The following is a 26531-nucleotide window of genomic DNA, read 5'->3' on the forward strand; positions in this document are numbered from 1 at the left end:
CTGCTGTCGACAGATGTTGCATCAGATTCAGCTACTGGCATCAAAGCAGTGCAACAGTTTTGTAAACTTGACTGATAACTCAATGCCTTCCTTAAACCAACTTATTGCTTTCTGCTTGTCAGAATAGTGATGTTATTTGTTCCTCTGTCTTCCTCCTGCAGCCTCTCTGTGACACCTCCCGACTGAGAAATGCCTGCAGAAATGATGCTTTTTATGTGCAGCTTTATTTTTGTATTCTGTTCCCATCATATGTCCTTTTCAGTTGCAGTCTCCCTGCAGCAGAGCAGCATCAGGTGACCTGCTAACTGCTAAAGCCTTCAGTCTCTGCGCTGACAGATAATCAAAATCATCCCATATATGCTGCACCACTGAGTTTCCCTATGAGTATTAAATGGCTGCGTTTTCACCACCACAGCTTTTCATGATGAATCCCACAGTCGATTCGCTCCTGGTGTGAGAGCTGCAGAAAATTGCCTCATGTCTAATGTTTGTACCACAGAATGTGAAAAATAAAAGGCTGAAAAGGATGCAATGCTGTTATCCTTGAAAGGGGGCTATTACACAATTATCACAGCTTCATCAGTCAACATAGTGTCAGTATCAGGCTCACTGGAAGAGACTAAGATGTTTAAATTCTGCAAACTTTCAGTGCCTGGAGAACCATTCTTTGTGCAACATCTCCCCCTCTCTTTGCCCTGTGATTCAGCACTGCCATGCAACAGAAACAAAAACAAAACAAAAAAAAAAAAACACCCAGTTTGAATTTTTATTGTAAAATTGGAAAAAAGGAGAGAAAGAGAGAAAAGCCCCAATAAGCATTTCTTTTTGATACATATCTTTATCTTACCATAACCAGGAAGTAAAGAAGAAAAAAAAGTTGGTGAAATAATAAATTAAATAATAAATAAAATGAAATAAATAGGTAAATAAATAAATAAACATCAAGTTAACATACTTGACCTGATAATTATAAAATTATTAAATCATCAATCATTAATATGAAGTAATCTAAGCAGCAAGTATTAAGAAATTTTCAACAGGGGGAAAAAATGTTTGGTTTCTCAGGCTAATACAGAACACATAGTTTGTTTTTTAATTATTTTTTTCATATATATATAAAAAGATACTGCTTTCCCTGTCAGTTAATCCATGCTGTACTGACGCGGCCACAAAAACAGGTGGCGCTCTCCTTTTTAAAAAGAAAAAAAGAAAAGAAAAAGGAAAAACACTACTACCTGTAAACAGCATTTTCTCCTCCAGTTTTAAGGAATAGTACTGAGATTCCTCTTTTTGCGCCCTGTATGTTCGGTAAAGTCTACTCACAGACTCCGTACTGCTGTTTCTATGTTTTTGTATGCTTTTTGTGCTGAGAAACCAGAAAGTTTAACATCTTTATAAAGCGAAACCCCCCCCCCCCCCAAACCCCTGCCCCCATTTTCAAACCCCTAAAACCTATACGTACCCAAAGAAAGGTCCTGTGCTGATTTTCCATAATATACAGATTTCATATTTATAATAAGCTACTATCCTTAGCATTCAAACCATAGTTAAAGAATCATATTGTTAATACGAGTAGTACCATAATCATAATCTTTAACCCTCCCAGCCCCCCATTGAGCATGCTCAGAGATTGAAAGGGCACCATGGTAGCATGAGAAACGTAAAACAAACAAAAAAAAGATAAAAATGGATGTAAGAGTGAAAACAATGCAAAAGACTGACTTTAGCTCAACCACACACAGCTTAATTACAACAGGGTCCATTACTGCCATTTCCTTCCTTTTCAGTAAATCACAAACAACTCATTTAATTCTTTTAACATTTCATCACCATTTTTTCTCTAAATCTGATCATAGATATGTAGGTATAGGCTTATGCACCACATATACAACTGCAAACTCAATCAGGCCGTCTCCTCCCATAAAGCTTCGCTGTCCTAATTGCAATTGATCTAATTTCTTATTGTATTTTTTATTTATTATTTTGGTGGGGAAGGGGACAATAAAATTAACGTTCAAACTCATTACATTTCAGCCACAGCTGGCATCTTTAATTTGCATTACCCAAGCTGTTGTGAAGGCCAAATTTAATTTGATTTTAATCATTAAAAAAAGAAAGAAGGAAAACCTCCCCCTGGTAGAAATCCCATAAGAAAAGATTTTTTGACTGGGTTTATAAGGCCCTCCATGGCCTGGGGAAAGGAGGGCATATATCGCAGCTTCCTAAAGCTGCTCGGTCCTGACAGTAACTCGCCAGGGGAAAGAAGCTGTCTTCTTGCGAATATATATAAGAAATCTAACCTTTTCACTTGAAATTTATATTGTATATCATTACAGCCCAAACTGACCCTCTTCCTACAATGTTATACTATATCACAAAATGAAATATTTTACTCTTGAAATTTATACGACTGGATTTCTAAGGAATTCTGGCACGTTTAAAGTCTGATGAGGAAATGCAGTGGATATGCTTGCATAATTTGGCAATTCATGATGAGAAAAGGCATTTTGAAACATTTCTTCTCACAGCATCTGAATACTGCTGACAACAGAACAACATACAGTGAATGAAGGTAACATTTAGACCTACTCTAGTGAACATTATGCACCTCATTTCTAATAACACTGATCTGGTGAACCAGCAATCACGCAAAATACAAAAAGAACGGCTGAGCCAAAGTAACGTTAGATGAAAGTGTATCAGTCTTCAGGATCTGGAGAGTCATTGTGGAGGAAACATTTGCTACCAGACTACAGAGGCTAGGTAGTCCTGCTAGCTGAAGATTCTGCTTCTGGGGATGGGGTAGCATTGCGATTCGATGTCTGAAGCACTGATGTGTCTAAAGTTCACAGCAATGATCAGAGCGCTGAGGTCTCGCAGAGTCCTGAGGGGAAAGATGCTTCAGAGAACAAACTGAGTCAATGAATGGCATTTTGAAGAAAGAAAATCTAATTAAAACACAATTAGAAATGGTAAAAAATAAAGAGGTGATTCAGTTTAAAAAAAAAAAGCATGAAGACAAATATTTCATCTCGGATGCACTGATTGTGTCTCTTCATAAAAACATCACTACAGATGACACCAGTTTAGTTCATTAATCGCATCTTATGTGGCGTGATGTGTCGTGACCACGCGGTACAGGAGCCATGTGTGACCGGCCCTAATGGTGAACTGTCGTCTTGTTGAAGCAGCAGCAGCTGTAGCTGCTACACTTACAGGCCTGCTGCTGTCTAATTGATGGATCATTTTGCTCTTAATTTGACCTCCTAAGGCTGGTAATGCCAGGCTGCTTCTCACTGTGTACAAGCTCTTACTGTGCTATTATACCCTTCAGAAAAAAAATATATACAGCTGCTCTTCACTGAAGAACTTGTACAATCTACTCTAAACACTATATACAGATCTTGTAGCAGCCACATGAACCTTCTGAAGTTTCTTTGCCATAATGTTGTCGATTTAAGTGACTCCAGGAGCCTTCCCCAGATTTGGGAGTCTATGAATGACAGCATAAGTGAGAAAAGATCCAACCGCTGAGAGAAAGATGAACTCTGTCACTCAGTCAATTCATTCAAAATGCCAATGTGTAATTGATTGTGCATCTCTTGCCCTCCGGTGCTGCTCCCCATCTGATCAATATTATCATTACCCTAATTATGCTGTGGGTTAGCTGTGGGGCCCCTGTGAACTGATGGTCCCTATTAAGAGAGATATGCTGGCACTTGGAGGTGAGGAATCAGAGCGAGAAGGGGGGGAGGAAGAAGGGGAGTCAGCTCTCGCCTGCTGAGAGCAGCTGGAGGAGCTTGGCAGTGGGAGAGGCCACGACCCGGCAGGGACCACTGTGACACACTGATGGAAATTTTTACAACTGCTGTCAGGCTCATTTGTATATTTTATTAAGCAGTTACAGATGCTGTGCTGTTTTTACTGCTGCATCTCCAGCTCAGCCGGGTGGCACTTTTACCACAGTGCTTTATGGTCAGATTATCTGTACTATCAAAGGCTTTAATGATGACATGGAATGACTCGCGATCAATTATGGAATTGCAATGGAGGACAGCGTTACTTGGCTAAAAACACACTGTAGTTCTTTGATGTTTGCTCCGAGAAGGTGTTATTGTGTCACTTTTGGCACTATGGAACTGTTTTTCTTCTCCTTCTGACACAATAACACAGACAGATCACACCTCCGAGATGAAATGCAGCAATGAAGTAATGAGTGGCAAAAGAAACATATCTGAACATGCCCGGAACAATGTCTAACCCATATAATCTACGCCACTAAAATAGTATAGTTTTATTTTTTTTATACATTTTTCAGTTTTGTTTTAATATTCTCAAACCCAGTAGCTATAAATGTAAAAGGAAAAGAAATCAAAAACCCTTTGCTCTTTTTTTTCAACCTGAAGCTAGTATTTCTTCTTAAGTTTAACTTGTAATATTATTAGTAGTAGTTTGTAGTATTAGTATCATTAATACTATATATTACTGTTCAGAACAATAAAAATGTTTGGTCCTTTGGTCCCTTAGGGGTGAAAGATTTGCAGTTCTACTGTTGCTAATGGAAACCTCAGTGACCTCCAAGAGTCATAGTTCTGCGCTTGCTGAGAGAGACGGTGAGAGAATAAGAGAAAGAGGGAAAGAGAAAGAAAGTCTGTCAGTGGACGTGTAGAATAGCTTCTTTTTTCCACTGTTTTTTTGATCTTCAAGTTTTAACCCTCATTTGTCCAGTACAGTAAAAGCCACAAGCGCCTCTTTCCTTATATATATGTGTATATAATATGTATATAGAAATCTATTTGTTGTTGCTGCTTTTTTGTTTGTTAGTTTGTTGCTTAATTAACAATTCAAGTCTCAACAAGAAAAAAGTTCTGTTGTTCAGTCTCATCACATCTTTTTTCAGTTTTTTTTTCTTCTTCTTCTTCGTCTTTCTTTGCACTGTGCCATCTGTTACTGTTACGTCCCCCGGTGAAGCGTCTTCTCCTCCTCCTCCTCCTTTCTTTCTTTATTTTGCATCTTCCTGTTCTGCCATAACCTATATCTTCATAAGTAAATGCTGATATGTCTTCAAAAAATTCCTTACGTGTTGATTTTTTTTAAAACATATTTTGCTTTCAAAGAAAAAAAGTTTAACTCCTCCGAGATATCTTCACGTGTCCTCTAAAACCTGGAGAGTAGAAAGAAGAAAAAAAAAGAAGGCAATTTCAAATCTCACTGCTCATTAAACTGTCAATCCAAAGATCCATTTTCTTTACACTTTAGATAGTTCAATATGGCTCTATTATATCAGTGTAATGGTCTGGAGAGAGCTAACCCACACTGGCGCACCAATCAATCTTTGTCAATCACAATGATGACAGATTTTCCCATAATTAATATGCCTGCTGTGCTGCATATGAAATCAACCTCTTAGAAATTCTATATTTCCGCAGGAGGTCTGAGCTCTACATCCACTGAACATATAGTGAATCTGATATTTAGCCATCAAATGCATAAAAATCTATAAGCTCTTCAATTGAGACCGTCCTCAGAAGTCAGGAGGATAGTTTGTATACTTGAGTTAGCTCTTGAGCAGGAACAACGGTGAAGATCTGAGCGTTGAACAAATGACTGCACTTGTTTTTTTGGGCTCACCTGTGCTGCTGCAATGAATACTGAAGGTAGGCTGTGTCAGTAAGGGCGGCTGGCATCCTTCGGTCTCTTTAGCTGGACTTTCAACCTCTTCATCCCGATCTGAAAGCCATTCATGGCTTGAATAGCTGCCTGTGCACTAGCAGGGTTGTCGAAACTCACGAAACCTGTGAGCGAAAAGAATGAGTTGATTAAGAGAATTACAAGCTACATATGAGCACCTGAACGAGCTTTAAGGTGAGAATTAAGGTATTTATTTTACAAGATGCTATTTATTGCAAATTACTCAGTCAGAAGGTTAATCATGCAGCATAAATAAATATCTCAAAGTACTCTCCTGGCTTAATCATCATGTCCTGTCTGTCACTTTAACAAGTCTAGATGGCGTTGTTGAGGCAGGAAGGGCTGCTTATCACCTGCTCAGTGCCTGTCATAGTAGGCTATGATGTTTTTTTTTTCAGTTCAACATGCGCGAAATAGTGTTTTGTACCTGGATTTTTGACCAGATGCTACTTGTTGTGAAAAAAAGAGACTTGATGGGAAACCTAATGCAGCCACTTTGACGCTATTACTGTCATAAGACATCATTTTCCCCATGTTGTCTCCTGGTTGACTGTTTTAGTCTGGAAGAGTTGTGATATCAAGAGGAACATGTCCACAATTCTGCAGGACCAGAAGAATGCAAGTGCGGATTTTGGATGGTGTAGTAAAGCAATATAATGATCCTGGTTAAGTGGAAATGGAAACACTGCATCATGAGCTCAGGCATGAATATTGACAAAAGCTGCATGTTTTACTGCATGCAGGTGCCTTCTGTAAAAATGACACATAAATAACACAAACCAGTCGTGATCTGCATCGAAGTTTAATGGCTGACTGATTACTGGTTTGAATCTAAAAACATCATCTTTTGGTTTCTGGCGTCCACGGAAAATACAAAATAAGAAACTGAATGAGGAGCCGCTGCATAATGTAGTTTGATGAAACATGAGCTCATCATTAAGAGACAAGTCTCACGCAGACACAACAACCACCTCAGTGCATCCCCCCCCCAAAATAAATCCCTCCTCAAACCTATGCTGAACATCCTGTTTCCATCATGTGTAAAAATAAAGCCTTGAGAATTCAGTGACCAGAAACTGCAGCGGAGTGTGTCTCCGCTTGATGTGCTCCCCTGTGTCTGTGGTGTCATTAGGAACAGTTGATGACCCATGAAAAACAGCAGGAGCCTCTCCACGTCCACAGCCACCTGGGACTATGTCTGCTTGGCTTGGGTTTGGCCCATTATGGCAAAAAAGCTGGGCAGCGAGGAGGGAGGGAGGGATCGAATGGGGAAAGGAGGTGACCTCGTAAACCAACATCAGGTTAACACATTTAGGATGGGAGCCGAGATGAGATGGGGAAGAGATGCCGGCTTAGAGCCCTCTAAGCCCTCGGCTCGGTCCTGTCACTGATTACACATGTGCTTTCTCTCTTTCTCCCTGTTTCCTTGTCTTTTGCACCTCATCAATCTAAGTTTATCCCCTCTTTCTCCTCTCCAGATTAATTACACCAGTGTGCTCCCTCCTTCCCCAGGCCTAACATTATGTTGTAAATGCATAGTGTATAAGTCAATACTGCAAATAGCTCTTCTTTCATGAATTTATATGTTATTAAATCCCCCCAGGGAGACGTGGCTGCTGATCAATTTTGCCCAAGGTTCTGTGGTTCCCCGAAGTGAAAACAAATGCTGATCCATAATTGTCCTTTGCCTTCCTTTCCCCTCCACTATTACCGGCTGCCTCCTCAAAGTTTTTCTAAGCCCCAGGGCTACTTGCTATGTGTGCAGGCTGATGGAGCTAAATGGGACAGGAGGCGTGGAGGTGTGTGAATCAGCCTCAGCAGCGAGGGTATTGACAGATATTGGGGTTACAGAACGGTGATGAGGATGCTGATGCAGCACTGCAAGGTTTCCAGGTCACACGGCTGCCAAACAGAAACAAGGACATCGACCTGCATCATGGCTAGTTTGGCTACAATGTACTCAGCGCATTTGTTTTTCTCTCGCAACAGTGCTGACGCCAAAACCCAACAGTCATCAAGATGCAAATTCAGGTCAGTCTGTCAGTGGTAAAAATCATTCAGGCCTCTGTGTCTGTGTGCCGTCAAATGTCATCGGAGCATTTGAGGAAATTGGTATTTCATACACACATGGGTAAGTGGTTTGAAAATAATAAATAAAACTTGATTTTTTTTTGTGAAAACTTGCACTACAAAATTTCACACCTAAGCTGTGAGTTTTTGCACAACACCCACAAATGTCTGAAAATTCTGAAAAAAATATGAGTTCACACCGCAAAAAAAAAGGAAAAAATGTTGTTCTGTGCAAGAGTGCACTGCTGGACATTTACTTTGGATGTATTTCTTTAAAAAAACAACTGATATAATACATTTGTTTTCCTCCCTCTTGTTTACATATTGGAAATTCCTGTCCAGACCATCTGCATGCAGACCTGCAAGTCATGCATCTTTGAGCAAATGCCAATAAACACCCAAACAAATATAATCATAATGAAATAAACAACAACAAAAGCAACCTAAAACAACCTCTGAATGTTTCTTTTCATGAGAAAGAGTCAGTAAAAATGTACAGAAAACATCAAACTGGCACATCATTACATAATATATTGTTATATTACAGTAGGAGTCTGTGTGTGAGTGGGAGGCAGCAGCGAACAACTCACCAAAGCACTTGCTCTGGTTGGTCGCTCGGTCCATGAAGACCTTAGAGGAGATGACGGTACCAAAGGGCAAAAACATCTGCATGAGTTCGTTGTCTCCAAACTCCTGTGGCAGGTGGTAGATGAACAGGTTACAACCCTCCGGACCTGGATGAATTAAAGAGAGACGAAGAGTGTTTGACGGAAGCAGACACAGGTGTGAATTTGTCATTTTTATCCATGCAATCTTACATTTGACTAACTTATATAATAAGATAAATGAAGAAGAGCTGCTTTGGACATCTGGGACACTATTAGCAATGAAACACCCATGTTTTTGAACAGAAAGAATCTGAAAATGCTCATAACTTGTACTTGCTTTCCTTTTATCTATGTGCCAAAAAGCCAAACAGTGGTTATAGGATAACATGATGAGTAAAGTGATAATAATGATTTTTGTGCTCTGTTTTTCTTTTATTTATTTCTCATTTCATATGAAAAAATGTTGCAATTTTGTTTTGCACGTGCTTCAGATCAAAATCAATAAAAACAGTTGATTCTTCCACGTATATGATGTGCAAAACTGAGGGTTTTACTGCCCTGAATATGGCCTTCAATCCTGTTTTCATACTTCTTGTCTGATAGTTCTTAAATTGCCGCTAAATACTATTTTATATATATTATATTATATATTACAACTTGAAAACATTTTGTAAAAACACAGTAGGTGTGAATGGAAATCATCCCATTGCAAGTTACTCTGAATATCAGATAAGCTGCCCCAGTTTTCTCACAACAGTACTTTCCACGTTTTCATTAATTTTGTCCATCTAGGTTGCAGCACCACTATTCTGACATCTAGGGATCTCATTACATAAGCTTTAATTGTTTCTCATAAAAAACAAAACAAAACATAGGCCTGTTGATAATTTATAACCCAGTTTCAGGATTTAACACACATATAGCTGCATTAACATTGTCTTATCATCTATTAGCTACGATGAGACACTGTTTTCCCAGCCATTCTACTCTATTTAGCCATTACACGGAATAACGTGTGCATTTTTTCAGTTTTTATTTATGTATTACACAGAATGAGGTGTGTAAAAGAAGTAATATAGGTCTCTCTCTCTCTCTGCTTTATATCCATTACAGAGGATGGGATAGTGTGAAGTGTAGAAAGTAATAATGTTCTCTCACCCTCACCTTCTCTCTGCTGCTGCTGCTGGATGACCTGGGGTGGTTGGGGCAGTGTTTGGCCAATGGGAGTCAGCGTGGTGGCTGGGTAGATCGCTGCAGACGGAGGGGAAAGAAAGGAAGAGGAGGGTCCCACCGAGAACGGTGTCAAGGATGCTTAAGGTGGATCACACAAGCATAACACGTGTAATCAAAGGCCCTGTGATGCCGTGTTCTACACTATCTGAATGCAGTCTCATGGTAAATACCCCGCAGTAATTGTCTCATGGCTTCAACTCATTTAGCATTTACGACTGGGTGTAAAAAACCCCAGGAATGGAGAACAGTAAACAAGGTTCCCCCCATCATCTCTCACCTGTGTATTGCTGTACACCGGTGAAGGCTTGCTGGAGGGTGTCAGCAGCGGTGGGGCTCTGGGTGGAGTAGGGCGGCAGGCCGTTGGTGTACACGGTCTCCACGGCGGGGTGTCCGTTGGGCTGATGGGGGATGCCGGTGAATCCGTTGACGATGGGCGTGACGATGCTGGGCACGGCGGAGGTGGTGATGTTGGCTGGTGGAGAACTGAGGCCTGCTGGGGGATATGATGAAAAAGTAAAATCGCTGTTACTGGACCACTCTGAATGCCTCCACCTGATACTACAATCCTGCATTCACAAACACATGCTTTTTTTATGGTGTGCAGAGAAAAGCAGCAGCACACACACCAACACACAGACATTAAACACACAAAGCCGGCGACCATGAGCCACACTGCATCTTCTTTCTAATGCAAGGACACGGGTGCGACGTGAGTCTGTCACATATCTGGCGTTTGTCGTGACACATCCTGCAGGATAGCTGGGGAAGTCAACCTGTGAAAAATGAGCCTGTCTGTAGTGTTTGTGCGATACCCTGCTGGCTCCTACTGCTCAAGATGATGAAACCGCTATGCAACTTCTGAGAAAATAAAAAAAAGATCTGGACTAGATAGAAAAGGAGATTACAGAGGGAGATTTGCTTGAACGAGCAGGTAGCAAATACACAAAGACGCCTCTCACTTTTATACATCATAAAAAAAAAATAATAAAAAAAAACAAGACAAAAGAACAACAGTTGGCAGCTTGACAAATGGGTGGGTCATAACATATATGGTACATGCCTGAAAGGCAGCTGCAGAAAGGTTCATGAGTGGAATAGAAATTGGATGCTCCCTGTTCTCTTTCATTCAATGCATTTTAAAAGGGCCCTCCTTTAGAAAGTGCTTCCAATTATGCCTGGGAAGTCAAAGTACCCATTCTGAGCAGAATCTCACTTTGTGATGGTCTCTCTAAAAGGGCTTCTCCGTGGCAAAGCATCCAAGCTCGCTGAAGTACAGCTCCCCTGAGGACCACCTCTCAATCTGGAAACCCTCACCCTGATTGGATGGAAAGCCCAGGTTGTCACGGAAACCCTTCAGCATGCCATATCCCCAACAATCTGGTGCCTCAATAAGGAACCCCCTGTGAGTGGTTGGTTCAGATCGGGTAAACAATCGCATCCAGTTTGCATGAAACATATGCTGAGATTTATGCTAATGCGGAACTAAATATGTTCTACATCACATCCACTTAAACATATGGGATGGCTTTTCTTATTCTCCACATATGATGCATCTTTTCCCCTTTTATTTCCTCTCCTTCTCTGTCCTCTCCTTCTTCCCTCCTTGTCTCAGCATTTAAGCCACGAGGAGGCAGACAGTCCGGCAGGCTACTACAGTGACCAGGGGAATTGCCTCAGTCCGGTGAGAGCCGTTGTGTCTTTTGCACTGGTTTTCCTTTTTTTTTTTTTTTTTTTTTTTTTTTTATGAAGCCTCCCCACGATTGCTTGTTTCCTGCGGAGCTGTGATGAATTAGACTGCAGCTTCAGCCCATTCTCCTACCAGGACCCAGGAGACTGCCGCTCCTATTCTGAGGGCTAGAGACAGCTAGTCTGCTCAGGCCACACGCACTCTACTGTACCACCAGATAATGCATCCTCTCCATCATCAGGCAAATTCATTTCCAAGGCTTAGCACTGCTGTGGGAGTCTACGTATGTGCAGTGGTTGTAGTCGTAGTAGGAAGCAGCAGTAGCGGTAGTAGGCGATAATGTGGACCTCTTACATGCAATTACATAAGGGTCAGCCTTCAGTAGTGGGAAAAAAACAAAACACAAGTAACAGATTGGAGTCCGAAATGTCACAGCAGGGAATCAGCAAAAGAATCATAAGTGTAATAAAGAGCGAGGAAACATGTCTGCACAATAACTAAACTCAACCGAATGGTCCGAAAACACTGCAGTGGCTAGGCTGCTCATGAATTGAGACCCAGAATGGGGATATAAGAAAAGACAATAACACCACTAAAACAATGATTAGATGGGAAAGCCATTTATGTAGCCCAGTCATCACCTTTATCCTCGCTGCCACAACATGGGCAGAACCCTGGAAATGTTTCCCCTCGGTTGAAATGGGGGGGAAGCATTTCCTACTATCCTGAACTAGGAAATAACAAGACATTTTCATTTTATACCTCAATGGACATATAGTTCTTGCATTGCAGAGAATTGTATTCATAGCCTGTTTACAATGCACACACTAGAGCACAGATATACATGTGGCTGTCAGGGTGTGCGGCGTGCATCGGCTTGTAATAATGACATGTTGTTCCCCACTCTGCCATGGCTGAATACAAAGCTACGGGACGGCAGATTACATATTCTACACAGCCGACCCCTTAACTATCAATATTCTGCACTTTATTACTGCACAGAAGAAACCTGCACTGTTAAACCATAAGTATATGTATATGTCACATCCATATATGCATGTTATGACAGCATAAAAATTACATTCATATTTGTACAGGCCTCGTCTTAGAAGAGGGGAAACTGTTGATTTGCTCCTTGGGATGATTGCCTTGTGAAAGAAGTCTTCACATGCGACAGAAGTATTTATTATGCTAATTATACATTCAAATCAACGAGGAATGCTATACCCATACTGGAGAGTGCAGTCATTACCAGCACAAGGACTGTCTTTTGCTGGAGCAAGTAATAAGCACTCAAAACAGATGCTTTCATCTAACTGATTTAAAATGTGATGCATTTAGAGTCAAAGAGAAAATGTTTGTCTGGTGTGAATAATAAATCTGGCTATGGGAAGTGCAGCATTTTCAAAGGCCAAGAAAAAAAAACTATGTGACTTTGAATGGTGCCCTTTAGATAAGTAAACACATCTAAAGAAATCAATTGTGACATAAAATGAAAGCGCTTCCAAATCTATGTGCATCTAGTAAATATAAATGCATGAAATAAATGTATTTTTTTATGTGGGTAGATAATGCATGCTTTTTTTAAATCAATTATATCATTTACAGCTGCTTCTTGGATGTATAAAGCTTCTCCCCTTAAGCGTATTAAATACAGCACTTGTAGCTATTACAACAAAGATCAATGATGTGCACTCCACCTGCGTTTATTCTATAATTTGGGGGATTTTCTGCATGGTGGCATTAACGCGTTAATTTGTCAAATTTTCCTCCATCGCCGCTGATGATCTTGTTAATGGTTGTGAGATTGCACTTGTAGGGTGATGACACAACTCTGCGCAGCCATGTAACAACATCTCCGGCTTAAGTGGAAGTGAGCCTGAACAAATGACTAAATAACTACCAGGGGGGAAGCAAATAAATAAAAAAGTCCACGATGTGCTTCAGGAAAAAGGATTCCATCAAAGCTCGATCTGCACATTAATGGCTGAGCAGCGCCTAGCATTTGCTGAATCACCTAATCAACATCTCCACCATGACAGGGGAGAAACTGGAGGCTTTGAGGAGAACTGAACACGAGGATTCAAGTCACAGTCTGTGAAGGAACACAGTGTGCTGGAGTGTGTTTTACTAACAGTACTCACTTTCATCCTGCTTGGCAACTGACAGAAAAGAAGCCTTAAAAACTACTGAAATGATCCCACCACCACATGTTGGCCACTACACTACTTGCCTAGACAGTAAAAAATAAAATCCTGCAAAAAAACCCCAAAACAGAAACAAAACAAAACAAAAAAAATGAAACCTTGAAAATCTGGCAGCGAGGGCACCAAAAGAAAAAAAGAACAGTAAAAAATTGTGAACATAATACATGAAATAGTTATTTTTTTCTGATTTAAATGCCATAAAACTATGTAATTTTACTGTCACACTACAGAAAAGATCAGATTACAATGCATTGCTGATTTTATTTTGACCTTTTCAATTGTTTTTATTAATGTATTTATTCTTTCCTTTAACATTAAACATGTAAATTAATATTTTTTCTTCTGGGATTTTACTAGATATTAATTAGAAGGTTAATCAGGAGCAACGATCTTAAGCCTTTAGCATAACAATAAAAATTACAAAAAACATGTCAATGTTTAATATACATATTTATACATATTTTATTTTCTATTCACAACAAACATCTGTAAAATAACGTTTTTTGTTGATGATTTGAATAAAGTAGAAAATAGTGTAATTTTACTGCCAAATGTTGTAAAATACAAAATGTATTACCATTTCTAAAAAATATAGATTTTTGACATGACATTAACATGTAAATAATAGATTTTTCTGTAATTTTACTAGATATCCATGAGGAGCGTAATCAGAAGGACATCTATTATGTAAAATTATAATTAAACAAATTAATTGCTATTTTTCAGAACTTAAAATACATTTTTTTTCTTTCAGTTCATGGAAAATGCCCATAACAAAATTATATTTTTTGCTGATTTAAACACAGTAAAAATGTTGTCATTTTTAAGTTAATTTACGTTAAAAAATTAATTAGTACTTGTAAAAATACTGATTATTGACATGGATGTTATTTACACTTTTGGCCAATCCTTTTTTATTGTTGTGAGATTAATACTTTTTTTCCTCTAACTTCACTAGGTATTATCTGTACTTTACCAAAACATGGAAAATCTGTAAAATACTAGTAAATTGTGGCAAAGCTGTCAAAAAAGTCTTTATTTTGTACAGAACATTTTATGGTTAAATGAGACTGAATTCTCCTTCTTGCTCTGATGCTTCCTCCAAACTGCTATTCAAATAAGAAATAGACTCCAAAAGTAATGTGTTGCACAGATAACAGCGTACACAGACACTTCCAGACCACGCCGTCTATTTCCTGTCACACTGCAGTGAGCCATGTGAGAAGCCAGATAAGGTTTTCACTTCTGAATGTATTAAAATGTGACCCACATTCTTAAGTTACTCTGTTTTATGGAAACAATTATTCCGAGGCGTTTGTGATTTATTATCGGCTGACAGTAGACCAAGAGTATAACTTGAATCATCAACCATTAGTACTAAATACAGCAACTTTCCACATTACTGAGCCTCTAGTGCTGTCTGCTCCACTTCTGAGGCTAATATGCATGCAGTGCACTGACCATAGCAATGCGCCTGGCTTTCAGATCCCTGAGCAGGCCAGCTGGGCAGCTTGTGAAGCTCCACTGCTCGTGCAAACCTCAGTTTTACTCCCACAGACCAGATCTGGTCCTGGTTGGAGCTGCAGCTCTGAAAGCACGTATCAGGTAAAGGGAAACCTCTGGCTGTCACTGAGCTACTTACTTCTGCTTCTGGGATTTGTCGCGATTTGGATGCAACAGGCTTAAACTGAAATGGGTGAGTGTTTGGATTTGAGGGACGCTGGACCTCTGTGCAACTGAATGTGCTCCCAAGTTTTTCCCTTGAAGATAACATTAATCAAAAAAGTAATTTTGGAAGGAGAAATGTCTTGAAGAAATCATTAGCTTGGATGCACAGGTGTTCATGTCTCCAGGTGTTTCATCTGGCTCTGAACAGACTATAACGCCGCGTTCCAAACGATGTGATGTTTCACCCTTGAGGTGAATCTTTGGAGTGATATTTTGTTGTAAATAAACTTCTTCCCCTTCCAGTCCTGTCCTTAGCATCTGTTTGTATCAGAATTAGTCCTTGAAAATAACGTCTGTGTGACATGCAACGGGAGCCGAGGAGGACAGGTGGCATTAAGAAAGATCACGATGTCAAACAGCTCATTAGTTTCCTGGTGTTTGTCACCATGGAAGTGTTCTGCATCGGCGCTGTAACCGTGTTTAATCCAGCAGGGATGTTGTGGCACATTCAGCGCTGGCTGTAAGTGGGTTGTCTCTGGCTGTGGAGCATCTGCACTATATTTTGTGTAATATGCACTTGTGCGTGTACGTCTTCAGCGCGGAGCAACGCCATGCAACAGAACATTAGAGTGACTTTGATTACACACTTCTCACATCCTAACAAAGCATCCTTGACACTGCATGTTCCTCACCCCATATACCCAGCGGGATCCACATCTCCCTCCTTCCCTCCCTCCCTCCCTCACCCTCTTTATCTCTCTCTCTCTCTTCTCCCGCTCTTCCTCTCTCTCCCGTATTTTCTGTAACTTTTATTTCTTCCGCGGCACTCGGAGCGGCACCTGGTGAACATTATTTTCAAAAAGCATCATCATGCATCATTGTAAGGATACATGCTCTAATCAGCTGAACCATCTGGCAAACGGCTTATGCACCATCAAGCTTAAATGCTTTGCATCTGTTGATCAAATGGATGTCTCATTGTTTTCGGAGTAACACCCTTAACCTCTCAACCTCTTTGTACTTCGGCTTGCTGTCAAACAAGGTTTTTTTTTCCATGTTGCAGAGGTTATACTCATTTATCCTGAGATCAGAAAGGTTTTTCATCTATTAAAGCCATTATCTGAACATTATGTTAATTCACGTGTAATCGAGAAAGCTGGTAGTGTGACTGTCAATACGGAATAGCTCTCATTTTGGAAAGAAAGGGGACATTAACCTTTCTGCCTTTTATACTTTTGTGCACAGCTGCCAAATGTCAGGATTTATAGATTTGTTTTGAGCACTAATTTGGTTGATGAGGCAAGTAAAATGCATAAATTAAACCTCTGTCGAAGCACAGAAGCACTCTGCTCCCAGACCCTAAAAACAGATTCTGATATTACAATGAATTATTCCACTGACTCGTGGCAGACATCCTACAGTCTCTTAGTAGTGTCAGAGTCTCTTGGCCTACTTATACAGACAGCCTTGCCAGTAACGTTATGTATTCCTTCAATGAACTCTAAATAAGTCATAGCCACAAGTGTGAAAAAGGAGAGAGAATGTAGCTGCGAGTACCAAAGCAGCACAGCTCCAACTACCACTCCTGCAGCTGCTGGCAGCCACAGTCGAATTCATGAATGAAGAAAGGGGAAATAAAACATTTCAAAATTTATGATAGTCCTTGAAACTTTGAGAAAACCATGCTTTCGCTTGAGGATTAATGCTGCATTACATGCAATAATAAAAGGTAATCAGTCAGTGGGAACTTATAGAAGCATGTCTGACAGTAGATAAATGACTGCACTTCACATTCAGACTCACAGGCACTTTTCTCTCTTTCTCTCTGTCTGTACAACATCATAAACATATTTATTCTTTCCCTATAATCCAAAACTGTTAGCTCCTGGAATCGCCAACTGAAATTACTCTACACAGCAGCAGTAGCTTTAGCTTTTACAGATATCTAACAAAAACAAAATCAGCAATATTTCCTTCGGAGCCAGGCAATGATTTTGCTTTCGAGAGACTCCAGTTCAAAAGAGACACACAAACAGCACAAACAATGCAATCAGACTGGAGGACAAAGCCCTCTCACACAAACACGCCCCCTCACACACACGCACACACGCACACACACACACACCGAGCTCCTTGCCATACAGTTGCACTATCTTTCATCAGCACTATTGTGTTGCAAAATACAGGTATGCATGCTGAACACAAAGATCTGAATTGCAATCCTGTCAGTGCTATACCCATCAAAATAAGAGCTTCTCAGCAAGACGGAGCTCCACTTTTAATCACTGTCTCAGATTGATTATGCCCACCCAAAAGTGCACACTTTGCACTGAAAACATCACGGTGAATATTTGACAAATGGGTCTCCTCTCCAGATGTATTGCCCGATGTTGGAAATGATACTGTGTACACATAAAGCACAAGGGATGTTCCTTTATTCATTTTTCGTGCATTTATTTGGTTTAGGTGGCTTCATTAAAGGGTTTATAGGCGTCCGATTGCATTTATCCTTGTATATCTTAATTCAACTGAACAGAAATTCTAAGAGAACATTTGCTCACACACACCTACTGGTTTAAAGTTACCAAAGACATCACCTTTAAAACTCAATACTGCTGTGTTGACAAAGCAGGTGAGCGGAGCACAACAAAGACTAGGATACTGTATTATTTATTTTGGCTCGAGCTTTTTGGTGAGTTGAGAATCTTGAAGTTTCCTCTGTCTCAAGGAAAAATGAAGCGCTGCTGAATAAGCAAATGTTATGCAGCGGGTAGGTTTTTCAAAGCCCTTCCCTTTCCTCTGTAATGTATCTGCATAGGAGGTGTTTGTTATGGAAAACAAAACCAACTGCATGCAGATCATGTGCGAGCGCTTCAAAGCGCAAGGTCAAAATACTATGGGGAAATTAGCGCCTTATCTGTAAACTTACTTATTGATATTCCTTATTCTGCTGCTGCTACTACAGTAACCCCAAATATTCTCAGTATTCACAAACAACATAAACATGCAAATCCCACCGAATGTATTTTTTTTCCATCTTACTCTCTCTTTCTCTCCAGAGGAATAATTTTGGATTACCAGTAAGCAGGAACTCTTTCTTTTGGCCATGCTGCAGCTCTAGTTTTTTATTCTCACTTTGCACACAAGCAGACAAACACACACACACACACATACAGAAACTTGCACGCAAATAAGCAGACACATATTATCAAAACACAAGTTGACCCCACTGGCATGATGCAAAGACAGACAGACAGACACAGACGCTCGCACGCGCGCACACACACACACACACACACACACACACACACACACACACACACGTACGCACGCACGCACACACACACGCACACACAACAGGAAAGGGAATGAAACTGAGTGCTCACCCAGGGCTTGATGAAACTCACCCGACACCGGGGTCATGGGGGTGGGTGGGAGGCTGTTGATGTTGAGCGCCCCCATCTGGTGGATCTGCGTGGCGGGGAAAGCCACGCTGGGCGTGAGGTAACCTCCGTGGCTTGCTGCCATGATGGCTGCCTGCTGCTGCATGAGCTAAAGAAGAGGGACACGGAGAGATGGGTGGAGGAAAGGATGGTCGGAGGGAAGAAACGAGAGAGAGGAGAGGAGAGGAGAGGGAAGGACAGAGGGTAATGAAAAATATAGTTGGGAGCCAGACAAAGACGGGAGAAGGGGCACATGAGGGAAGCATAGCAAGGGTTCCACAGAGGGAGGGATGTATGTTGAGGTTGATGGATGGATAATGCATGGAAAGTACAGAGAAAGTAGAGCGGAATAAAAGAAAGAGAAGAAAAAAGAAGCCTGTCAACCTATGTTTAGTGAATCTGTCTATCCTCCCAGCAGGAAGCCTGTCACCAGCTGCAGAAACGATTTAATAGCTGTCTGTTGGGCTCATACAAATCAAGGCATTGACATGTGCACATTATCTCCATGCTGAGGGAACAGGCAAAGTTTGCAGAGTTGCAATGTTTTTTTTTTTCCCCTTACAATTGTCAAACTTCACACAATACTGAGTTTGGGCTGTATAGAAATGCCACCGACGGTCTCCCACGCTCTCGTCTGTTTTTCCCCGGACTCATCTCTAATTTTTCTGATGTATTTGTGATGATTGCTGCTTGTAGCCTGACATTCATGCGAGTTTAAAATTTGCTTTGTTTTATAATTCAGTCGGAAACCACTAGCTGTCTCTATGGACATTTTTTTTAGAAGGCATTTTGCAGACAGAATGCATTTGGGATTAGAACATCATTAAATGACCACAGTTTCTTATTTTTTTCCCACTGAAAAGTTGTTTTAGAGACACATTTTTTGGCAAACAACACCTTCTTTGGTTAGTACAACTTCATTCTGTTGTGAGATGTTGCTGAATCCGAACCCTGAGTCATTAAAAACAATATTTTGAAAGCAGGCGTAGCTTCAAACTCTCATTCCAGACCGTGTTAGTAATACAGTATGTTAGTCAGTAAATGGCAGTCAATTTTCACCCACTGGACAATCCTACAAAGAGATAAAATCAATAGCCTTTCATTCACTCTGCATTTCTACTTAGCATGAAGTGAGGAAGTGAGAGCTGGAAGTGTTTTCCATCAAATGCAGCCCACAGAGAGTGTTTATTCATATGCATAGGACATGCTCACATGCACCACTGCTCTGAACGGCACTCCCACACAAAGACACACTCGCGCACACACCCGTCCACACAACATGCATGAAGAGTGATAGAGACTATTTGAGCTTCCGCACTGAGCTTAAATTCTCCCTGTGCAAACCACATGCTGAATGCTTAATTCTGAAGAAAATCCATCATTGTACAATGGCTTTTGCAGCTTGTGAACTGGTGGGTTTATCTAGGGAATCAATAATCTTTTGCGGGGCCTTATGTAGCTGCCCATCAGGCATGCAGACCTATGTGGTAAAGGAATACAAACACAGCTGGACCAACCTTTTGCCCCCCGTCTCTGCATCTGTTTAATACTGCATAGCTTGTATGTGTCAGGAGAGCCGCTGATGGCCGTGGCCCCGAGACTGACTCGTATAAGCAGAAATCAAACTCCTCTGCCAGTGGCGCTAATGCTAATGGTGACATTGTGAGACAGTGTAGGTATAGAATGCCACTGCCTGTATTTGCATGTGGACCCTTGCAAGGGAAAAGCCAATTATTTTCCCTCAGTGTCCCTGTCAGGTAACCTGAAAGCAGGCTGTCCTGCTGCAGAGGGCCCCGGCGCTGGCGTCTCATCCATTAGCCACATGCCTCGCCACCGCTATCTATTAACGCCTTTTGTCATTTGCATAATTTTATCAACGTGACAAATGGGGATCATCCATTCCTTTCCAAATAAGATGAATTGAGCCTTTAAAGGGGGGGAGCTGTGGATGGAAACGGAACAAGAAACTAAATAAAAGCAATGGCACAGAAACAAACAAAGAGGTCTAGAGGTTCTGGGGCTCCCGTGCTTTTGGCAACGCTGCGACTGCCCCCCTATTAGGATGTGAATGGGGTTGGACTCCTGGATGAAGGGTCTGACTGGGCTGGTATTACAGAATAAATACACTGTCACACCACTCACTGTTTCCTTTGTCTTTTCTTGGGCTCTGCTTTCACAGCACCGGGGACTTTGGGCTGATTCTAATACGCCTGGAGCCTATTTGTTGTGGGCCCCGTGACCTTATACAAACTGCAGGCCTGGATGGAGCAATAATAGAGTGGGAATAAATACTAGCATGTCCAGAATACTATCCTCTCCCCCCCAACAAATGTCTTAGATAATGCAATCCTTAATGCCATCCGTCAGATTGTCATGGATAACAACTCTGGTATTCATTGATGCTTCGTTCCAAATTAAAATCCAGCAAATTGGAAACTCAAGCATGTAATTACGTTGGAATGCGGCAGTTAATACAACTGGGCTTTGATAAAAAAAATAAAATAAAATAAAGAGCAAAAAAGCAGAGTGGTTATGTTGACAGAGATATTCAAAGTCATTCCATTTTACTTTTCATATGTATATGCCTTTTTCTTCTTTTTCAAAATTTCAAAGGCATTATATTCAAAAGCCATTCCCGTTCCTTTATTTATGCACTACCCCAGTAGATAGCAAATGTCTCTGGCAGAGAATGAGCACAACTGAATCTTCATCATCACAGACACAACCCCTTTCTCCCTTTTTTCTTCCCTCTTGGAAGACGGAAGAAGAAAAAGGCAGACAGAAACAAGGGGGGACAAAAGAGAAGTGCACGAAATGAAAGGGAGCAAAAGAAAGTTGCCCGGGCTTCCAGCAGCATTCATTTAGTGTCAGACATCTGCTTTTTTATTGCAACCTGATGGCATTACTCTCCCCTGGTGCCAGCAGGCAATCACCTCTTTATCACATGGCAATTATCTCTGTAGCGCTGCTCTGTGACTCGCTGACTCTCAGCACTGTCACATGTGACCCCTTATAGCCCAACCAGCCAGTGATGGAGGGAGAGAGAGCGGGTGGAACAGGTTGAAAAAATGAGAGAGAGAGGGGAAGAACGGGTCAATGAGGTGAACTAAAAGACTGAGGACTGAAGACCAAAGCTCAAGGGCCTCATTTGTTACCACCACCGTTGCAGGCTGTATTTCCAACAGAAAGATTCTAATAGGTTTTTTCATCTTTCTGTGTATGCATGCGTGTCTAGACACGTCGAACGTTGGTCCTCACAAGTATAATGCAGTGAAATCAGGTCATGCGCATGCTGCTGCCGCTGCTGCTGCTTTGTGTGGGCAGTTTACAGTACAGCCAAAACGATGCAGTAATCTGTTCCCATCATTTCTCATGTGTGCCGCGTTGCAAGCGTTTGAACATGAGTCCCTCCAACAGGGGGAGATGTTTCCTAATGTGAGTTTACAGCCATCATCCTCCCTCTCCCACCCACACACTGTCACTATTAGCACCAAGTTAAACCATTTTCTCTCCTCTCATCTATCTATCTCACACTCAGTCTAATGCATCTTTTCGGGTTGGGGTGGTGTGGAGGGGAGGCGAGAGGGGCCACGGTGCTGGAGGTGCCTTTAAATGTGAAACTTCTCTCTTGTTCTGTGACATAGTGTGTGAGCCCTCCACCTAAAAGAGACAGAAGGGAAGCTAAAATGGCTGGCTACCACAAAAGAGACGCCACTTTAGGAGACGAGGGAAGAAAAGTGACTTGAATCGAATCTAACTGTGCACAAATATGTTGTCGGTGTCTCGAAAGGAAAATACAAAAGGTAATAAAAGCTGGATTTATTGCTCGCATTCAGCAATTCATGGGAGAACTATTATCACTCACCAATAACACGAGCACTGAAACATGGAATCTCGTGCTCTCGCTTCCCTTTGGCTTGTGTTTTTATGAAATCACCTTTTTGCAAATAGGATGTCTCCTGTCAGAGCACACCAGTGTCTGTGTCTATCGTGAAAATGGCACATTTCTCATTTTTGGCATATGTTGTCAGTGTTGTACCCCTCCAATTTGTGTTCAGAGCCCCCTCCTTCTCCTGGTTTGACTAAAATCCAATTTACTGGCTGTCAGCTCAACTCTATAATCCTATCCACTGCTGTAGTGGAGAGGTAGCTCTTTGAATTTACCATTTACTGTATTCGCTGGTTACAGCTATATATACCATCTCTCCCCACGTCTGTATTCTATACTGTGCCACCTCCTCTTCTCTTGGCCAGTGTATATGGAGAGTAGGCGAACATGTAGTGTGTCTTTAGAGATAAAGTCCTTTTTCTGTCACTGCAGGTTTTTGCGTCTTGGGGGAATATGTGTAGTTTATCTTGCAGCAAAGAAACATTCATCGTATCACTTCAGCACATTCCTGGTGGCTACAGGGGGAATCAAGGCTGCACAGCATGTGTATGTAGCGAGCACCTAATGCAATCATAACCGCTGCACAAGCTGGACACCTACACTAAAGAGAACTAATATTCCACATTATTATGAGACCAAAACCGGTATTTAGATTCATTAAATAAGTCTTAAGCAAGATATGAAGACAAGAGCCTTGCTGATAATCCACCACTGCCTCTTGTGCTCTCATTACTTTATCAAAAAGTTGGGCCAAGTCTATCTCCAAGGTTGCCTTCACCTGGAAGTTTCTCCACTGACTTTCTGTATTTTTGGTGAATTCATTAAACGCAGGTGCATGGCATCCACAGTCCCTGTGATTCATAATACTAATAGAAGGAGAATTTCACCTTCACTAACATCATTCATGCTGTATAATCTTTGTGTCGAGAAACCACATACGTGCAATTTCTCCTTTAGATTTAATGGTAATTGATTCTCTCTAATGCTGAAGTATCCCCCGTGCCCTTGTTACTTTCACTCGGAACTCAATTTCCTAGCATCATCCTGCTCTTTGTCATATTATATGTGTGCATGAGTGAGAGAGAGATGGAGGGAGGAGAGAGGGAGAGAAAGAGCATTTGCTGTGCAGTGTGCGTGAGCGTGTACACTCTTGTGTGCGTCTGTATGAGCCGACACGGGTCTCTGCCACAGTAAATAAGAGTCAGGGCCAACCTGAGCAGGGCACAGTGGTCTCCTCGCAGACCGTCACTGCCTCCACCACCCCTTAAACATTTGCATTTCTCCACATTTCCTGGGAAACGGCTGCATTTCATGAATGGTAATGAAGGTGGGAGTTTTACTGGAGAGAGCACAAGAGATGGCCTCACAATTACTCTGAGATGGTCAATTTGCACATTTCACAGTGGGTCCCATGGCTGTGATATGAAAATGAGGGAAATGGATAAGCCCCCAAGACCTGGCTAACATCAACAATTAATCCTGGCATTTAGAGACGGCAGGAAAAAATATATAATTTTTACATCCAAGTAAGTGCAGGGAAAAGATGAATTTGTGTTCCTCCTTCTCTGTAAATTAATTCTCTGCAGATGTTTATGTGTATTTATGCAGCACGTTGGTGACAGAGGCCCAGGTTTTTATCTCAGAGCTGGATGGAAATTCTTTTTCTTAAATTCATTTTCAAGTGTGTGTAACCATATGTGTGCGTGTGTGTGCGTGTGTGTGTGTGTGTGTGTGTGTGTGTGTGTGTGTGTGTGTGTGTGTGTGTGTGTGTGTGTGTGTTCGGCCTCAGCAGGGAAGAAGAAAGTTTGTGTGCAGATAAGTTGCCCGTGGAATATTCTGAGTCAACTGTGGCCCCTGAAGCATCTCATGGGCCCAGAGGGAAGGACAGTGGGAGGGACAAGGGGAAGGGTAGAGAAGTGGTGCGATAGAAGGGGGTGAGAGAGGGGCTGCATAGGCTGTCTGAACTCATCAAAGAGCCGAGGGTGTGTGTGTGTGTGTGTGTGTGTGTGTGTGTGTGTGGGTGTGTGTGTGTGTGTGTGTGTGTGTGTGGTACCATGCCCTGGAGGAGGGGGAGGCTGGGTGGGTGGTGGCAGCAGGGCAGAGGGAAGCTGATGAAGGGGTTGGAGGGTACAAGCTAACTAAATGTGCCTACGTGCTGAGAGTGGCAGAAAGCCGGGCTGTAATGGAATGGCAGCGCTGTTTAAGAGGAGAAAAGCTGAAAGCAGTAAGTTGATGGCGGTTATGAGAGTTCGCCAAGATCATTTTCAACTACAATATTTCACCTGCCGAGCAAAAAAAAAAAAAAAAAAAAAAAAGTGGAGGCAGAAAGTTTCGGTGTGCACTGGCATCACAGATCTCAGTGAGATACATCCTGTGTTAATACAGATACATGGGTCATTCTGCCTTAATTCACTGAGTGTCCCATGTCTAACCAGGGGTAGACTGACTATTGGTCTGGATGATTATCATGGCAGATATTTGTAATTTTACCAATTATCATATTTGTAAATTACTGACCGATTGTTGATGAAGCATATGCTCTACTTCAGGTCTGAAGCAGCTTCCTCTCTCTGTCTGTCATCACTCTGTGGTCTCAACCACAAGCCAGGAAATTAGCTTCTCTCACATTGACCAAAACTATGCTAACAGTTAGCAGCTAAATTAGAAGCCACAGATCACTCTGAAACGCAGTCTGGAAAAAAAACAATTAACAATGTTGTAGGCTACAGACCTTAGTGGACAATAAAATTGATAGAACAGTGAAAGATGAAGAAAATATAGGAACAATCTTAGTCGTCCACCATAAGCAAAATATATTATCCATTCTTGCAGGAAGCTTTTTCTTCCTCCTTCCTTCCCTTCTTCAGTTATAGTCACCTTTATTAATGAGGAATGAGAAATCAATGGCAGGTTCCCTGTTTTCACATGCTGTTAAAATATTACATTTAATGTATATTGGTCCCAAATATCGATCACTGGCCTTTCCACCAACAGTCAGCATCAGTATCGGTCTTGGAAAAATCATATCAGTTGATCCCCTACGTCTGATCTACATTTTCATATTGATTATTGAATGCAGAATATTGACTGAGTTGACCATGTGTACAATCTGGGGTCGCAGGTAACATTAGTTTTTGAGCGTAAATAAGGTGGGGTCATGTCGATCTTCTTCAATTTCAGTCTGTGGAGCACTGGATAGAAGTGCCATAACTTCATAAAAAATGTAGCTAGGGTCCAGAAATGTTGCAGTCTCACTGATATGTACATATGGCCTTAAACTGCGTCATCCTGCTTCCATTGGAATAATACAAACTAGTTATATGATAGCGGAAATTTGGTCAAAAAAATCTCAAAGTTTCTGTCTACTTTGATATTCCACCAGCCATAAAACTTTCATTTTTCACTCTACGAAGCTGATTGGCACCAATGGAAGCTTTAACAATGTAGAGTATGGTTCTAGTCAGAGGCATACTTTTTGAGTTAAGTTTTTATTTTGCATTTGGGGCCAATATGTGAACATGCATTGAGCAAGTATGATAGATGAAAACCGCTCCTATACTAGTCCCAACTGGAAAAGTTATACAATGTTGTTACTGGGCTAAAATAAAAATCAGTTTTTAAAACTTATAGTTATTCAAAAATCACATAGAAACATTGTGATGGGAAAGTTGGTAGTAATATTCCCTAGTGTTTTACTTAATAAACAAAAAAAACTTATCCCATGTGTGATGGGAATTGTCACGCATCGGTGGGACTGATTTCAGTCATACACTGATCAAACAAAAGTGAAAGATTTGATCAGCCAACCAGGGGACACCATAGTTTACTTCAACTGCTTGGAAAGACCAACATGCTTCATGTTTTTATGTGACACTTCCAAGTATTCTGATTTTGTAGTTTATATTGGTACATTTTGAGAAAAAATACGATAATCCAGATTAAAATGCGCAGAGTTTGTTGTGTTTAGTCTTTAAATCTCATTGTCCCTGGATGAAGAGAACTACAGAGCTAAGTGGTAATTCCTTTGAGGTTTAT

At 41.2% G+C, this 26531-nt stretch overlaps 1 protein-coding gene across 14 annotated transcripts in view; it reads right to left on the minus strand.

Moving 5' to 3' along the window:
* Positions 1–752: 752 nt before the first annotated feature.
* celf5a (cugbp, Elav-like family member 5a) overlaps positions 753–26531 on the minus strand; it is a 235816-nt gene continuing 210037 nt past the window's right edge. For 3 of the 14 annotated variants that reach the window (XM_055016596.1, XM_055016603.1, XM_055016599.1), the window contains exons 7-12: positions 18572–18716; positions 9880–10092; positions 9528–9620; positions 8352–8495; positions 5632–5795; positions 753–5164 (exon numbers count right to left, since the gene is read on the minus strand). In XM_055016596.1, the coding sequence (XP_054872571.1) occupies positions 5668–5795; positions 8352–8495; positions 9528–9620; positions 9880–10092; positions 18572–18716 (723 nt within the window). In that variant the 3' untranslated portion in view covers positions 753–5164; positions 5632–5667. Of the gene's footprint in view, positions 5165–5631; positions 5796–8351; positions 8496–9527; positions 9621–9879; positions 10096–18550; positions 18717–26531 lie in introns of all 14 variants that reach the window. The other 11 variants (XM_055016584.1, XM_055016578.1, XM_055016581.1 and 8 more) reach the window with 6 other exon arrangements.

This window comes from Amphiprion ocellaris, chromosome 2, assembly GCF_022539595.1.
Source record: "Amphiprion ocellaris isolate individual 3 ecotype Okinawa chromosome 2, ASM2253959v1, whole genome shotgun sequence".
NCBI classification, from domain to species: Eukaryota; Metazoa; Chordata; class Actinopteri; family Pomacentridae; genus Amphiprion; species Amphiprion ocellaris.